Genomic DNA, 18,080 nt, shown 5'->3' on the forward strand with positions numbered 1-18,080 from the left:
AGTTCCAAACTGCATATTGTTACTAAATGTCTTTTATGCCAAATATATTTATTTAAATAATTACAGCTGACATTGTTAACTAAATATTATTAACCAAATATTTTATACATAGATATGTGATCTATGTGATTGGATTTTCTGGTACAACAAAAATCTCAATATTGTGTTATTGTTATTTTTTGTTAACAAAAAGGCTTTAAAAACGTACTGTTTGCAGCATTTATATGTTTATTAAAGTTGTTTAATTAATGTATTCACAAGTATTGTTTATATGACTGTCGTGGATTCTTGGATTTTCTTATTACTTTCCATTTATGTTTATAATTTTATGTTTGCGTTGCCGATTTTGAATAAATTGTGAAAACAAGATTCACTGACGTTGTTTTTTTGTCCAACACGTCATCAAGCCACATCCTCTTGACATCATCAACATTCGCCGATAAAGCATGGCGATACCTATGGGCAGTACCGTCGTCAAGGGAAAGAAGATGTTAACAGCTTTACTGTGTTTTTGACCATTTAACGTGACTTTTAAAGAGTTCCAGTGCACAAAACTGGGCTAGTCGTCTTGGTTCAGGCCTTAATTTGCGATTTAAATTCTTGTCAGCTGATTTTAGTCGGTATAACGAGCCAGCTCAACACCAACATGCACTCTGTGAAGGTCGGCTATTTAGCTTCGGCTGCGTCGCGAGCTCTCTGCTCAAGTGGAGTTCACTGTGGTGAGTTCATTCAGGTGTCGGCCTGCTGTCGTTTCCGTTGTTCTGTCACGCAGACTCGCTTTTGTCGAACAGCAGCTACGCCGGAAGAGACAGTTATTCGTGTCCCCCGCTACATGAAGAAGCACATTGAAAATGTAAAACAGACTCGAGGCAAAAACAAAATCAACACCATCAAAGCCGGCAAGCTCCTGATTCAGAGCAAGGATCCTGATCTGAACCAATCGGCGGGCTACACTCTTGGAAAGTTCGAGCAGCCCAATCTCTGCTCGAAAGGGTGGAAACATAACAAATCATTCGGTGATTATTTCACCATCAACAACATCCAGGCCGTTGCGCCTTTTGTTGTTGATGATCAGGATGAGAACGTTGAGCAGAAAGTATTGCCGACGTTTAGTAACCTCCATATCTGCAAGGAGCTGGTGGAGGTTTTGGACAAGATCCACATTACCCATCCCACCACTGTACAGCTGCAGACCATCCCAAAGGCCCTGAAAGGTCACAACATTCTCTGTGCTGCGGAGACGGGCAGTGGCAAAACGCTGAGTTACCTCCTGCCTGTTGTTCACAGACTGCAAGCCAAGAAGAAATCTGAGATGTACGCTGGGAGCGCGCACAGGATCAGCGCCGTGGTTCTCGTGCCTTCCAGAGAGCTAGCTGAGCAAGTGGCGGCTGTGTGCAGGACTCTGTGTGCACCATTAGGCTTGCTGGCCAGGACTGTGGGCGGCGGGCGGGGTGTAGGACACATTAAGGTGGTCTTAAAGAAGGATCATCCGGATGTTTTAGTGGCCACGCCAGGCGCTCTGGTCAAGGCCCTGCGGAGACGCTTCGTGGACTTGAGTGAGCTGAGCTTCTTTGTGGTGGACGAGGCTGACACCATGTTCGACCCCAGCTTCTCTGACATGTTGGAGAACATCCTGCTCAACGCCAACATCGCTAGTGATCCCAAGGAAACCCGAGGCCCGGGCCACAAAGCCCAGCTGCTGGTGGTGGGGGCCACCTTCCCTGGAGGGGTCGGGGAAGTGCTCAGCCAGGTGACGGACCTTGGCAACATGGTGGTGGTCAAGAGCAAGATGCTGCACTTCCTCATGCCACACGTCAAGCAGACGTTTCTGAAGGTTAAGGGTGCTGATAAGATCGTGGAGCTCCACCAAGCCCTGAAGCTTCTCCAACAGGAAAGAGGAGGGGGTGCGGCTCTGGTGTTCTGCAATAAGTCTGCCACCGTCAATTGGCTGGGGTACTCTCTGGACGAGATGGGGGTGCAGCACGCACGTCTGCAAGGGGAGATGCCTGCTGCCGTGCGTTCAGGAATCTTCCACTCCTTCCAGAAGGGCCAGGTAGATGTGCTGATATGCACAGACATTGCTTCGCGTGGCCTGGACACATCTCGAGTGCGCTTGGTTGTCAACTACGACTGCCCGGAATCCCACACAGACTACATCCACAGGGCAGGGAGAGTGGGGAGGGCAGGAGGGGTGGAGGACGGGGAGGTGCTCAGCTTTGTTACTCATCCATGGGATGTGGAGCTGGTGCAAAATATTGAGACCGCTGCACGCAGGAGAACTAGTTTGCCAGGGATGGAATCTGAAATACGTGAGCCAAAACCCAAAGTAGTAGAGGCAGAGGAGGAGTAGGAGGATTTTTTGTGTGTATGTTTGCAAGTTAAACAACTTCTGGTGGGACATGTTACTGTATGTGTTGTGTTGGGATGACAAACTCTAAATGTACAAAACATTGTCAGCGGAAATGGATTTGTTCAAAACAGAATTACAGTAGGCTTGGTTTTGGCCACCATCACTTTTTTTTTTTTTTTATAGAGACAGAATTAAATTGCTAACTTACGTTTGATCGTAGATGGGATGGAAATTCGACAACATTTAGTTTTACCCTACTTTCAGTCAATTATTCCCAACTGGGATAAAGTGAAAGGGAGATTGATGAAGGTGACTAATCATATTTTGGCAAGCTACAACCTAAATTGTTTAGTTTCTGGTGTAAGTTCTTACCTCTGAGATTAAAAAGCACTAACATAAAGCATGATATTAATGGGAATATGGAAGTGTGCTTTGTCTAAATGAAATTGTTCCAATAGTGTCAAAAAATGTTCATTGAGGCCATTTTCTTAATGTAAATGTGCAGGTTAATCTGCTCAGCAGTTGCTTAATATACTTATTACAATATTTTAATCAACTGATTCTGTATTTTTGTTAAACGCTTGAACTTTAAAGTAAAAATGTATTGCATATTCTCATTTGTTTAATTTATTTTTGTATCAAAAACATGATTTTCTTCAGCCTAACTCTATTGGCAAATGTGTGTTGGCCATGTTGTGGCATCACATCTGTGATGCACACATCTCTTTGTGCAAAAATGACATCTCAAATACTGAAAACAAATTGATCTGCTTTGTGGGTGTAAAGTCATTTTCAGTGAAACTATGCCACACAATAATGTGATGTGGGTAACTTGTCATTGAAGAAGACATTGCTGTAGATGTTTTCAAATACAACCTGTTGGCTTTTTCCCCAAACTTAACCAAATACCAGCCCAGGGTATGGTGTTAACATAAGCTGCAGTCGGTATCTTCAACATTGCAACAAAGCACTCTGAATAGAAGAAAAGTACATTTACTTTTAATGGTCTCTTACAACCTATTTTAAGAGTTTTTCAAAATAAGTCTTACATTGATTGATATTGTCTTGTGGACAAATCCTAAATACACTGGAGATCTGTTATTGTCAACCTTAACAAAATTTCAAGAAGTTTTTTTTTTTTATATGTACTGCATGTGTTTAGCCACCAGGTGGTGGCATTTGTGTTTTCATCTTATGGACATTAGCTGCGCCGGTTGGTGGGTTCAAACCCAAAACATGTACAGTATATTGGTGCTCAATACAATAAACTTGCTACATGCTCACAAACTTATTGGAAACCGTCACAAGCCCACCTGCTAATTTCTGAAAGGTTTTGTGGTTCCCAGTACCTTTCATGTTTGCAGTACAGAAACACGTCATCAAGCTACAGTAGTAATCATTAATCTCCAGGCAAGTTGAACAGTGGCCAAAAACTGACATATCTACTTTTGATGTGGTAGGTCCACTGTACTTGAAAGGATTTTTTTCCTTTTCCATGCCTGTGGGTGCTTGTTGAAAGGAAACCGCGAAAGTCAACACAAAAAAATGCCAGAGTAAAGAAAGTCTTTGGGATCTTATTTCAAAGGTAACAAATTTTCCTGTGACACTGATTTGTTTTTTGGTTCATCTGGTGTTGTTTTAAATTTTTTTTTTAGTTTTTACATGAATTATGGACAGATGATAAACCTGATGATTAATGCTGAAGTGTTTGTTGAAGTATAGAGATTATAGAGACAGACAGACGGACCGACGTGTTTATGGCTCTGACAGTAACAAGGGGATTCCATCAGAATGTCTGGAATCTAGCTGAGATTGTCCTGCTCCAGCTCAGGTCAACACCCTCACCCCTCCCCACCCTTAGGTGCACATTTCAGCATACTGGATCCTGACAACAAGGATCCCGTGTCCACTTATAGCATGTGGAGCAAATGTCTCCAATCCCTCACTTTATATTTTTGCCCTGCCTCACCTCAACGGACCACCACAAAAATAATAAACTATCAAATGTCCCACTTCCAGCTAGTTGCTGGGCCCCACATTAAGTAGCCTATTTCATGGCTAAAATTAAAGTAAGACCATAGCGCTTAACCTTATAGGGCCACTCCACATATTTCACAGAAGATCTGTTTACCTAATACAAGAACACGTTTGCAGCCTGAGGTCTTTTGTGGCTCTGTGGGTGTATTCTCAATCAATCAATCAATCAATCAAAAAATGACTCTGATGAGGTCATAGTGATGTCATCGGGGTTATTTCAGCTTGAGCTTTGAGGTGACAAATTCAGACCGGAAAGCCTGCGTTACAAACAGGGGCCGTGGAGTTTAAAAGATGTGGGCATTTTCCAGGAACAGATCCAACATGCTAGAGAACTGAATCATGGGTAATGTAGGGTCCTGAGATTTTGGAGCTTGACCCAGGGACGAAAAATCAGGATGTCTTTGCTCTCTACACCACTCACAAATGTTTCTTATTGTTCCTTGACTTGGATGTTGCCCTTCACTGTAAACATTGATGTATATGCTGACTTCTAAGGCTTTCCCCAAGTAGAAACAGTAGAGACATTATCTAAGTAGAAACATTGTAACTCAGTTTAAAGTGTGCATACAAAAAGGATTTTGTAAAATTACAAATAGTTTAGCAGCCACGAGTGGTCCGATACACAACTAAGGTTTTAATCATTTTGAACTACTAATTGAAGTTTTCTGTGAAAACAACCCATAACAGGCACTATATATTCCTAGCAGAATATTTTTTTCATGAGCTTAAACATCTCAGTAGGGGGACTTTAAATGTCTCTCACAAGCCCCCCACCTTGGAAAGTTCAGTAGGTACTGAATTGTTGGAGTACCTCTTAAGATATTCTTGGAAAATGGGATCCTGGTTTGTTGGACAAAGCCAGGGAAAGGGATAAAGTTGGCTTGTTTGAGGTTACAGGTTCTCAGCGCCCAGCCTACAGTTAAACAAGAGAAGCCTATATTTGAGCAGGTGGGGATGCTTGTATGCCATTCACAGAGAGTCCATTCTTTATTTTTTTAGCTTTAAACCAATACCAAAAAGGCATTTACTGATAAGCCTACCTACAACATGATACTCTGGTGCCAAACAATAATAATAGCCTAATAATAAAGTCTCATTGAATCATAACTAATGAAAATCATATACCCCTACAAGTGAGGTAACTGCTCTTAAAGTATCCCACATCACAATAAATAGGCTATTTTTCAAATATAAATAAATATCACTTAATGTATCCCCATTTGTAGGCCTATTGCCCGTGGACAACTGGGATGTATAGGTGTGAAAAGGTGGACTACAAAGGGTTTGGTCCATTAATAATGACGCATTTCCTCTTTGCCCCACCGTAGGATCGACCCCCCCCCCCCCCCCCCCCCCCCCCCCCCCCCCCCCCGCCCGATTTAGCCTACACACACACGCACCGTGCCGCTGCTCACACACTGCCCAGCCACTTGGAAAATTCCCTCAACGCGGAGGATATTTTACTACTGAGCAGCGGGACTGTCGGCTTATGTGCATCTTCTCAGGGCTGACTCGCTTGAAATGCCCCAGTAGAGGACCCGAAGGTAGGTTTACAGCGCTGTAATCGGCTTATTCTGCTGCCCATCTCCCCCGCAGCACACGTACAGCTCTGTCTGACCTCCTCTCCGACCACAGCTTTATAATAAATCCCGCACGCTGTGTGTGCGCGAGTCCGGCCGGCGTGAGTCCCAGCCGGCTGGAAGGGAGCCCCTCTGCGTTTTTAATGGCTCGATGCTATAGCCTAAGTTGTGTTTCAGAGGCTGCGACGCGCATTTAAATGAACGAAACTTGTGGAGTCTTAAATTGTCGACTTCTCCTCCAGTGGCATCGGTTTGGGCGACTTCACAGAAAACTGGACTGCTGCAGGGGGGTCACCCGGTGAGGATTCCTTTTGGCAAAGCTGTTTTCTTGTATTTTTTCTGAAGCCGCAGGATTCAGTGTGGACAACGGAGGGTTGGTGTTGTGGTGGGTGTGCGGAGTGAAATAGGCATGGAGAGTTCACATAGGGGCTTGTAATATTGCACTGACCAGGGAAAACCAACCTCCGCCATGTTAAGTTATCACATCCAAGCAGCCACTAATGCCACTGCTTGTAACTTTTAATTTAATAATAGGCTACATGTCGTCAATAATGCCATGTCTGACGCGCGCACATTAAAGGGCAGCGGCAGCCACCTGTGTTAAGCGCGTGGCTGCTGTGTTAAAGAACCAGCTCGTGAAAAGGAGAACCCACACATTGTAGCTTGCAGGGGAACCCATGTTATCAGCCGTGGGCGTTTTTTTTCATCATGTTTTTTTTTCACCGCTAGGTGAATGTGGTTGCTACGGTCAAGGTGACCATGAGAGGAGCATTACAAACAAATACATGTGAAACGGACATGTACAATATGTGACTTCTCTGCTGCAGCAGCCACTATCCTTCCAGGTTACATTGCATGCATTGAGGGGATGTCTACCAGTGTCGGCTTAGCTGCCACACCCCTTCATAGAAAGACGAGGCTCTGGTAGTCTGGCATTCGCACAAGTAGCCTAATTCCAATCAAATGCTATATCTATTATTTTTGCAGGGAATCTCATATTTTCCAATGTGTCCTGTTTGCATTTGTGTCTCTTCCTTTTTGCATGTATTCTAATTATCTTCTATTTGTTAAGGAATTGAGTTAAATGATAACTTGTTTCTGTGTCAAGTTTGTGCTCATATGTTAACACACTCAGATCAATGAGCAGCAGCCGATGAATTTAAGCAAGGCAGTGCCCTGTGTGGGACTGTAAGCTGGTTAGTAGGGAGACATGACCGGTAATATGAGATGGCCAGTGGAGCAAGAGATGCCTGTGATGTTTAATGTGCAAGTGAGTTTCTGTGGCAGGTTAATGGGCAAATCACCCCCCAAAGTCTCCTCTCTCTTTCCCCCCCCCTCCATCCATCCATCCCACTTCCCCCTCTGGCTGCGTAGAACTTGGCTTGTCAGTTTTAAGGACCTGAAACACCAACCCAATAATCGGCTGTCAGACAGTCAGGCGAGGTCTGTGACTCAAGTCTGTTTGGTGTGCTCCGTGCCGTCGTCCATCGGAGGGGCCGGCGGCCTTCATTTTGGCCGACTTGACATGCTCAGTCGGAAGACAGTCGCTGCCGGCAGTTGGACTCAAATGACCATTCTGATTGGAGGAGTGCTAACCCGGAAATGACAAGCGGGATGTGCGTGACTAGAGTATCTCAAAATCTGACAAAAATCTTTTAAACTGATCTTTGTCGATCTGAAACGAAGACAGATTCAGCAACCGCGCGGCCACTTAAAATGCTTTCAGAAACACATTTCGGTGAACTATTTCTTTAGTAAAATATGAGATTGTATTCTGAACAAGCCGCCATGACAGTCAGGCTTTGAATTTCCGGGAAACCGGACCCACGTGACACATTAGTCCATTCAGCTGCCGTCGGCAGTCGGCATTGCTTCGCTTCACTTTTTGGCCAACTTGGGGAGAAAGGCCGGCTGCCTTTTCTGCCAATGATCAGCCATCTGGTTGGTGTGTCACGACCATTAGGTGTGCGGGTGTGTGTGGGGCCTCAGGCCCGAGTGCTCTTCTCTGACTGGTTTGAAAGGTAGGTCTAACACCACTCTGTATGTTGAGATCCATTTGGGTGGTTAGTACAGCATTACTCACGGGAATGGTTGTGCACTTATTAAATAGATTTTCTCCAAAAGATCTATGGTCAGTAAAGTTGTGAGGAAAATTGCTGCAGCACGAGAATGTCATCCCATCCCCTCGAGTTGCCCGATGTTAAAATCTGTCCTTTCAAAATGGCATCTCTCGTCTAATGAGCCAGGCTCACCAGCCACTGATCAGTTACGCTTCTGCTTCATCTCTGTGAAAATGTCATTTTCGCCAGCCTCATAGTTAACTGTTACTATCAGCTGGTGCTGCTGCTGCTGCTGCTGCTTAGTATGCGGCTCTGCCAGCAGCGACGGCACCGACCATTTATCAAACTGACCAAACTCTATCTGGCTTTCCTAACATAAATGCAGCAATCAAAAGCTTTTTCATTATGTCAGCAACTGCACTGACCTTTTGAATAATGTGTTTCTGCGTTCATTATGCTAATGCTAGTCTGAAACCAATCTTTTCAAAGCAGAGTGATCAACAATTACACTCTTTACAGTGTAGCTGTTCAGCTTTTAAGTGCTGAAATCAGTGGAAGGAAACAAGAAGCAGTGTGAATATTTAAGTAATTATGTCTGAGTCAGCACATAATGAAATATGAAACAAGTATGCTTTAAATGAATGGAAGAACTTAAAATCAGTCTAAGATTGCTGTTCTGGCCTTACCTACTGCCCGTAGCCCTGTTGCAATTAAAACCTCTAACATAAAGATACCAAAGCAAACAATGCACTCCAAAGTTCTGCAGCACATATTACAACCTTTGGGGACTAACTTTCGATCATAATGTCCTTCTGGCTTGTATAGACCTTCAAGGCCGTTGCTGTCAGTCACCGGTAACCACAGAGAGGAAGTAATTAGCAACCCATAATGACACTTTAATCTCAAGAGGCACGAATGTTAATGCATTGGGCCGTGGGAAGGGAGCCAACGGTTTGGTGGTCATGCTCAGCCAGGTAGCTCTGCTATGCGTACAGGTAGTGTCATTCACAGTTTGGGGGTACATTCAGCAAGTGCAGTTCATTTTAAAAACACATTTTCTGCGAGAACTGTAAGTGCTGGTGCAAGAGAAAAATACAATAAGCTTGTGGTCTGTATGCCTTTTTTTTGTCATACAAAAGCTGCAATGACGAGAGGCTTTTTTCAAGCAGGTGGAAGAAAGCGGGAGTGGAGGGGACAGAGATTGAGCTGTACATAGCTGCTTAAATTACATTTGCTACAGACTTTGACAGCAAAATCTCAGAATACAAGCATCTATTGATACTTGTTCCACAGTTATTTCGAAATAGTAATATGCTGTTAATGCAGCAGTACCTTTTGTGAAGAATTGGTGTCTGCTCTGCTTGTTTCCCTGTGCGGCTCCCAGTTGGTTACCTGGAACTCATTCCTTGTTTAGTTTTTTATGGCTCTCAGAGCCTGAAACAAATGTTTGGAAGTTGTTGCTAGGTTGGTAACTAGGTAGCCTGGGAAAACCCTGACAAGCTTCCGGCAAATTTGAGAATTGCTCTGTAGGTCAGTCTGGCATAGAGCCCATTCAAGCTCATTTCCAATTTTTTCCAAATGGAGGCACCAATCACAACCATTGAGGCGGGTTTTACACAGTGGCGATCAGCGCAGCGACGGCAAGCATCTTTTTGTCTAATTCAACTTGATGGCCACCGAAACGCGGCAACCCGTTGATGTTGCTGTCGCTGCTACGTCACCCGGGTCATTGGTCTGATTGGTTGAAGGAATATCAATTGCGCCCAGAGGCATTTGAGCGGCGTCCGTTGGTGACGCCCCTTTGGAAATGAGCAGTGAATGAACCTTCCGAGGACCCACTCACAGTTACAACTGAGAAAGGTCTGGTGTCAACTTGGCTAGGAACTAGACCTCAGCTGACAAATTGGCATCCACAAGCTGAGGGCAAATATTAGAGGTGTGCAATAAATCGATTCACATTCATGAATCAATTCAACCTCTACCAATTCAAAATTGATTTATAGGATTCCAAAAATTGATTCACATGTATACTTTTTTTCCGGTTTTTGTAATGGCATGTATACTATCACATGGGGAAAGTAACTACATTTAGAAACTGTGAATCTTTTTTTAAATGAAAATCATTTTTGAATCAAATACATTTTTTAATTGAATCTTGAGCCTAACAAATATAACTGCCAGAGCTTAGTTTGTTTGACTAATTATGGTTAAGTGTGATTAAACAATTAAAGACAATCGTTAGAACGTTTTGCCTGCATGTTTGGGGTATTGAAAATTAATTAGCAGGGGACATTTTAAAAGGCTGAATGATGACCTCATGCAAGCATGATCACATCTATTGTGTGTCAGATTGGAGCTGGAAATTCATTTTTTTTTTACCTTCTTTTTTCTTGAGAAATATAAATTATAAACATAGACACATTGGTACAGGTACATGAGTTTTCCTTTTTTCTTACAGCCAACACCCCCACCTGGAGCTTCTCAACCTCCTTTCTTCTCAACTACCCTCTTTTTTTTTTTTTTAAGACTGCATGCTTGTGTATGTGTGACCTCTTGAATGAGCACGCTTGCCCTCTCCATGATGACGTATATGTTAGCCATGTAGGGTTCATGGTATAATTTAGCATTATTTTATGAAAATGCTCGTCTATGTGTCAGAATTGTATTCCCAGTATGTGGAATGGGTTCTTCGGTGATACTGACGTGTTATTTGCCTTTTCCCTTCCTTTCTTCCCTCACCCTTGGTGATGGAGTGGAAAATATGATCAAGATTGTGGATTTAGGAGACCATTGCAGTCAGTCCCTTGATGCACACATGCAATTGCCAGTCAACGTATTTATATTCCGTAACTACCTTTCTATACATTAGTTGTCATTGTTGGTGTCTTCCTGCCCTGATTCAATTTGCCCACCTGTACTTACCTACAATGTTTGTTTGATTGCACTGTAAACAGATAAACCAGTTGCTACTCTTTTGCTTTTGTTACAAATTAGCTGCTCAACAACTTTCATACTACAGTTAAGCGGCAGTATTTTTTACTAACTGCAGTTTGTATAGTTCTGCAGTGTGAGGGAGAAAAAGGTCTGAATGGAGGCGAAGTAATGTTCGGCCTAGTTCAAGTTAACAATATCACAGAATTTCACACTTCATTGTGACCAAGCCAAGGCATGCATAACCTTAAACATAAGAGTCAAATCACAAGATTCCAAGCAGGGCTTTCTGTGTAAAAGAGGGTCCCTGCGCCTGCCTCTTCCAGATGTACAGTACTAATTTACTAGATAAATAAGTTAATACTTACTTATGTATTTACCATACTCTGAATCAGGGAAAAACATGTTCAGAAGTCACTTTCCATGCTCTTTTTTTCTCGCCCCAAACTTATATTAGAAGGAAGGGTTATAATTAACAGGCATCTGGTTGACAAAACATTCAAGAGTCACAGTTTTGAGCCAAGCTTTATTTATGTTCCAATCAAATGAATAAGAAATGATGTACAACAAATGCAGCTGTAATCTCAGTAATGAAATGACTATCAATGAAGCGATTGATGCGCAGGTTTTTAAAGATTGTTGCCTTTTATGATGCAATTTTGTCCATCCCACCCATCAGCGGTGAAGCGTGCAACTAAAGTCTTTTTTTGGTGGTAACATCATGTATAAGTCCTGAATGATGGCCATTGTTGGATGGATGCAGCGGAGGCTCTCTTTTTGGCACATTCTATCTACTTTCTGTTCTTTTTCCCCTACCTCCCACTAAGCTCTGGTGTGCCTGCCTCCCACTCAGTCCACTGTCCAATGTGCATTGCATCACAAATATAACCCAGTACAGTGTAACACGAAAACCTATTTCTGCACGTGTGTCATTGCTAATTGCTGATTGGTTTTAAATACTCCGTATGACTCAAGGATTGGAAATGTTGGCTGTTTTTTTTTGTTTTTTTTGTCAGTCTATAATTAAACGAGGAGTAAGTTTCAAGAGGAGCTAAGTCTGTCGGGGCAGGCAATGCCCTGCAGCAGTCTGCATATGTGGGTCTGTGTGTGCTGTGATGTAAGTCAGTGGATCCCCAATCTGGTTAAAATATACAACATTTTAGTCATGCTGAGCAGCAGGAACCAGTATGGTTGTCATAGTGATGGGGAATGAAAACTCATGCTGTCTACTACTTAGGCATATTGAATGGAGTTGTTAATTTAAACTTTACCTCAGTAGGAATGCATTACAACTTCATGACCACTTTGTTTACGCATTCTAATGGACTGTGATTGGTGGACAATTTTGCACATTGCTTCATAGTATTATGTAGCTTGTATGGGCTATTGGAATTTAGTTTGGTGACTTGAGCTGAGAACCATTTCACCACACTGATTTGTTGAGTGTCAAACACTCAAATGATCAGAGCTTCCATTTTCAATGCAGTGATTGTCTGTTTGTGCTAAAATGCCGCCGCACAACACCTCTAAACATCATGTTCTTTAGATGGATACACACATAGTTACCTACTTATGTTTCAAGAGGGCTTAAGATAAGTGTTTTTACTAGCTTCCCAGAACTGCTCGTCATGGGATCTGTTACAGCTGGATCTGTGTTGACTTTGCCATTTCCCTTTCCTTACAATTATGCTAATATTTCACTATATATGTATGGTTCACTATGTATGGTAAAATACTATTTTTCGTGGAATTTGTTTGTACCCTTAAACATGTTGAATTTGTAAATGATGAAGCTGTCTGTTTTGTCTTTTTCCTTTGGGACCACTGTAACGTGTAGGTTTGGCTGGTCATGATCTGAGCTTAATGGTTAAACAAAGTGAGGAAATCAGCCGGGACATGAAGTTACACAAACATCAACTACTCGTTGGGCCAAATCCAGGTTCATTTTCAAAATGATCTTGAGTTTTGGCCAAAGCGAACCGTAATCTCAACTCCTGGTTGAATGGATAAGCTCTCCAATGTGTTTCAGGTTGCAGCTGAGCTCCTCAGCTATTACTGGAGTGCATCTCTGGCAAAACTCCCTGCTGCCATGGTTGCCACCTCAAGGCGCATGCTTCTTAGTCACCAGGGCAGAAATCTAACCTAATCAGGTGTCTGATGCTTCCAGTACATAAGCACACCGCGCTGTGAACAGAGTGGACAATGACCGGGTGGCACAAAGCCACGTGTGGCCAAGCACCCTTGTGCACCAGGTTACTATATGTCACCCTGCACATTTCAATTCACTTGGATTCCCTATTAATACTTCTATTGCTTGGGCAATAAATTAAATTTTCTTTTGCTTAGGGGACTATTTGAGTTTGTGAAAGTAACCAGGAAATGCATCCCCAAAGGGATTGCTGGTTTGCTTCCCCAGAACCATGTACAGTCACACTCTCTCCACCATAACAAGTGCTTCCGAGCAAAGTGCTTTACTTTAGATTCACTAAGTGGACTACTTGATGCCAAATGCTACTTGTTGTGGTTATTTTTGGTATCCTATCCAAGTGTGCTTGCATGTGTTGCTTGAAGTACTGCAGATTGAACCTGAAAACTGAAACGTGTGGTAGGGGTGCAAGCTATATTGTTATTGCAATATCATGTTGCACAATATTATATGTAAGGTGCAAGATATATTGACTCAAACGATGTTGCAATATATCAAAAGTGTCACAATAAGTATGCAATATTTTGTTTATTTTGTGGAGCTCTGTGTCCCGTCCGTTGGCTGTGTGGCTTAGTTGTGTTTGATTGGCCAGTTACCGTGCCACGTGCACAGTCAGCGCACGGGTCCCATACGTGACAAACCCTATGGAGCGTACCACGTGTGTGCATATTTCAACAGAGTGACAGTGTAAGTGAAGAAATTAATAGCGACAACTAAACGGAACAAATCAGAGAAGCGAAAGAAAAGGTGTTCTCATTATTTATTTTATACTGTAAAGCCAGTGAAAAATGTCCTGTTCTGTAGACATGGTCCTTATTTATTTATTCACGTTATACCATTCAGTTGAAGCCATCCTGTGTTGTAAGAAAACTTGATTGATTGATATGAATCTATTTTCATACGTTTTTCCATAACCTTTGTAATTTTCCATGTTTTGAAAATAGAAATTAATTTTGATATCGCAATATTCATGATCAATATTGCAATATCACATTATGTCAACATCTTGAAACCCTAACATTTGGAGGTCAACACCAGTGCAAGTTGAAAAAAAACCACGTCAGTGTAAACCCACATATCATGAGAGAAGAAAAATGAGGCTTGGCATTTGAACGAGACACGATATCATCTGGATCTGCAACCAAAATATAAAAGAAGGAGATTGGTGCATGCAGCCTGCTTTGACGATTCTGCCAATGAAAGCTTTAGCCCCATCCTTACATCTTAAAGATGAGAGCAAGCATGGCTGCATCTAGTTTTCTTCTGCTGCTTTGAAGATCCCTCAGCACTTGGCTGTAACTGTATCTATTCCCACGTTCATGAACAAATGGTGTTCTCATTTAGTCAACATGTTTGTTTTTTGTTGACAAATTTCAACATTCAAATCACTCATCGAATTATTTTTGTCTCTGTGATGCTGTGGTTTGTGGAAAAGTTATCCGGTGTTGGAATTCCCCGGGAAGTGACTGTGGAGCAGCTCGGAGCTTTGTTTAGCACGGGTGAGTGAACATTCTGGGAGTGTTGGAAATGTATCCCATCCCTTTGCTCCTCCTCAGCCCTCCTGCAGCCTGGGGCATCTATTCTTGGTTTTCTCATAAGGATACATTCTTGCTACAAATGTTTGGTAGCTACCTTGCTTGGGTTGTGACCTCACTGTATAAGGCCAACCTGCTGGCAAAGGGGCTGAAATGGTCACAGTGTTGCAGAATAGAAAAGACAAAATATCCTGCAAATATCCAGCACTTCATTTAGTCTTTTATCATTTAGTTATGAAATAGGAGTCTATTCAAATACGTCTTTTGAAAAAACTGAACTTATTGTGTTTGCGGCCCAGCTAAGTAATGAGAGAGCTTTATGTTTCCCCTTCAATGGTCTTTTGTTGAACGAAGTGGTGCGTAGAATGGCGAAAATACCAGTGGATGTAAACCGAACAGTAGAGAGAAAATAGAGACATGTTGTGCCTGCCCTTGGTGGGCATGCCAGAAAATTAACGGTTAGCATCACCAGCCATGGCCGATCACCAACTAGCCCTGTGAATTGTCACTTTGTCACCACGCTCCCAACGCTTTAGTAAACCGTTTATGGTAAGGGTAAACAGTTACCCTTGTCTTTCATATTCAAAGCCATCATTTTGTAAAACAGTCTTTCCATTTGAGAAAACCCTGATAATATCACATAGGTTTTTACCAGAGTTAAAGAAGATATTGTTGTAACTGTTTTCACAAGGTGTTTAGTACTCCCCGACTGATCTTCACATACACAATTGTATAAATTATTATGCCACCGTGCCTAAACCAATGAAGTTATTCAAATACGTCAGTCAGGCATCATCTACAGTTGCAAGACTCTTAATACAGCTTTTGTGATTCCCTGTAACTGAATTTATTTGATATGTCATTATTTTTGCCTGATAAATGAAAATGATTAGCTGAAAAGTGCTAAGTATGTTGTTCTCTAACAAGACAGTTCTGCTGGATCTTAGTGTTTGCTTAAAGCCCATAAAGACAGATCTGACCGATGCTTCTCTCCTTTTTCATGTGTTGGGCTTTTCCTGTTTTATTCAGTGATTAGTAATGAGTTGTCTCCTTTGTCATGCAAGGTATCATGGTGCAGAGTGCATGTTGTCAAATATGGCACCGTGACACATAGTGACACTTGACCACAAGCAGGCAAAAAGGTTTTAACACAAACTTTTAAACTGGCAAGATGAGCGGCATCTATCATCGCTCCTGTGATACTAGTTGGAAAGGATCCTAGTCCATGAACCTAATGGGTTTCTTTGTTGACCCACTAAGAAAATGTGATGTCACTTTACTTTTTTTTGGCACTTTTTGGCAAATAGTTTGGTGTTCTCTCTGAAATATCCAATCGGGAATAAAAAAAATAGGACTTAAATGGCACTTAATGTATGACTGTTCCAATCTTACCAACGGTGCTCCTTCCCTAGGCCGTAATGTCTTTGTCGGGAACAGACTTGCTCGCACTCCCCAGCTCCCTGCAAGCCGCTGATGTTGCCTGTAGAGGTTGGAGAGTTTGAATAGACAGAGCTATATAAGGGAAACCATTCTTTGTTTATTAGTTAAGGGAGAGTACACAGGAGTGCTGCCAGGCCTCTCAAAGTAGAAAATGGGGACAGAAAGAAGAAGATGAAACACCACTCAGACATAGCGTACTCTGCTATATTGAGCTGTAAACATTTGACCTTTTTTTTATAAGGCAGAGTTCTGAGTGTGGCAGCTGGCTTACATTACACGTGGAAAGCTCAGTGTTAATCAAGTGGCTGGAAATAGTCTCTATCTGTGCGCCATTCTATAGGCAGTGTGTAATAATGCAGCTAGCCACAATGATACCGTGGTTACATTAACTGCCTCCCAGGTACTTTGTCTGGTAGACGTTGTCAGTAGAGTTATCAGCAGTGGACCATCCACCTGCTGCTTGCTTGACATATAGTGAAGCAATAATTGTGGTTTGGTTGTAGGTGTGTCTTGGTTGTGGCTTTAGTGCATTATAGGTAAGGTAACTTAAAAACAAGCCCTGCTAACAAAACATTTTACAATTTGAATTTAATATTTTTTGTATGACCTGCTACTTCACATGTATGTAAAAGAGAGCTAATAGGACATTAGAGCCACTCAGATGGTTGCTGGAGTGTACCATTTCGCGTGTGTGTGTGTGTGTGTGTGTGTGTGTGTGTGTGTTGCCTTCAATGAATTTTATGTGGTGAATATGTAATTTTTATTTTACCATGAGGCTAAATCTGTATGAGTTCTCCACTTTTAAAACCTTAAATGTGGCCATCTGTCTATTGAAAACACATAATGTAAACTCATTACCAAGGTTTAGGTTTATTGGGAACACAGTTGCCATTTAGTTGGTGGACACCAGTAGTGGAGGTGAGGCAAAGTCATACGTTTTAATGCTTCAATTCAGTTAGCAGTTTCGTATGATCAGCATAGCTGCACAGTGTGCTAGTGAATTAAATTGTTCATTAAATGCATTCTACACAAACTCCATGCTGTTGAACAAGGACCTACCTTCAATTTGCTGGTGTTTTTATTTGTGTTGGATTAACAAGCAGAAAGGGTTTTGATGCTGTATAAGTACTATATATATGCTTATTCATGAGGCAGCTGTCTGCAAATAGTTGCTTAATCACTTCTGTCCCAGTTTGAATTTAATTGAGATAATCCAATATCTGGCATTTCTGCTCTGCCAATTTAAAACAAGATTTATAGTAATCTTCTGACTTAAAGTTGGTGTGCACAGTGTTTCATATCAACATGTCCGTGGGGAGCTTGTTCTCCAGCTGGCAATGAGACAAATGCTGCATTGTCAGATTCCTCTCTTCAGAAGGACTCAGGCGTTTTTGTCTTTGGGACTCAGGGTAGAATGCCAGCCTTGTCCTCAGTTGGGTTACTTATCTCTCGGTGCAGTGCACACCCTCATGGAAATTACTTGGAGGGGCATCCCCACCCACTCTTCACCTCCTTCAACGACAACACATTTAAATGATATCTCTCCTTCTTTGCCGAGTTCCCTGTTTGTTGCTTATGCTGTTAAGTCAGGCATCCTCTTAATTTGCTACAAGAGTATCTGTTATTGTAAGACTGGTATAGGGAAACACCATGTGGGAAATGTAATTGCTGTAGGGAATGACCACGCAGAGACTCAGTGCTGGTTTTGAATTGGGAGCATGTGTTAGTAGGATGGTGGATTCAAACGCCATTTTCAAGTGGCAGATGGGATTTTAGTTTTTGATCAGTTTTCCCTCATGTCAAGTGCAGCTTGTTCCCTGATTGGAGTTCTGTTAACTGTGCTGCTAAGCCTTTTACTTTCATGCAGCTGAGGGAGCATGTGAACGCTCCTGAGCAACCTGGCCTCACCGTGCATTTGGGCACATATGCCACAACTTTCCT

The 18,080-nt window shown here is 42.3% G+C and overlaps 2 protein-coding genes across 4 annotated transcripts in view; both read left to right on the forward strand.

The window, feature by feature from the left end:
- Window positions 1–433: 433 nt before the first annotated feature.
- ddx28 (DEAD (Asp-Glu-Ala-Asp) box polypeptide 28) lies at window positions 434–2,585 on the forward strand. The gene has a single exon (XM_034869813.1). It carries the CDS (start codon window positions 647–649, stop codon window positions 2,348–2,350), a length of 1,704 nt encoding a protein of 567 aa, XP_034725704.1. The 5' UTR covers window positions 434–646; the 3' UTR covers window positions 2,351–2,585.
- Window positions 2,586–5,779: 3,194 nt separating this feature from the next.
- The window catches only part of tln2a (talin 2a), an 86,093-nt gene continuing 73,792 nt past the window's right edge, over window positions 5,780–18,080 (forward strand). For all 3 annotated transcript variants that reach the window (XM_034869737.1, XM_034869753.1, XM_034869745.1), the window contains exon 1: window positions 5,780–5,931. The gene's annotated coding sequence lies outside the window, so the exon portion shown is untranslated. The remainder of the gene's footprint in view (window positions 5,932–18,080) is intronic.

This window comes from Etheostoma cragini, chromosome 1 (assembly GCF_013103735.1).
Source record: "Etheostoma cragini isolate CJK2018 chromosome 1, CSU_Ecrag_1.0, whole genome shotgun sequence".
In the NCBI taxonomy this organism is placed as follows: Eukaryota; Metazoa; Chordata; class Actinopteri; order Perciformes; family Percidae; genus Etheostoma; species Etheostoma cragini.

Coding starts and splice junctions, on each gene's coding strand:
- ddx28 (XM_034869813.1), top strand. CDS start 647: ATGCACTCTGTGAAGGTCGGCTATTTAGCTTCGGCTGCGTCGCGAGCT.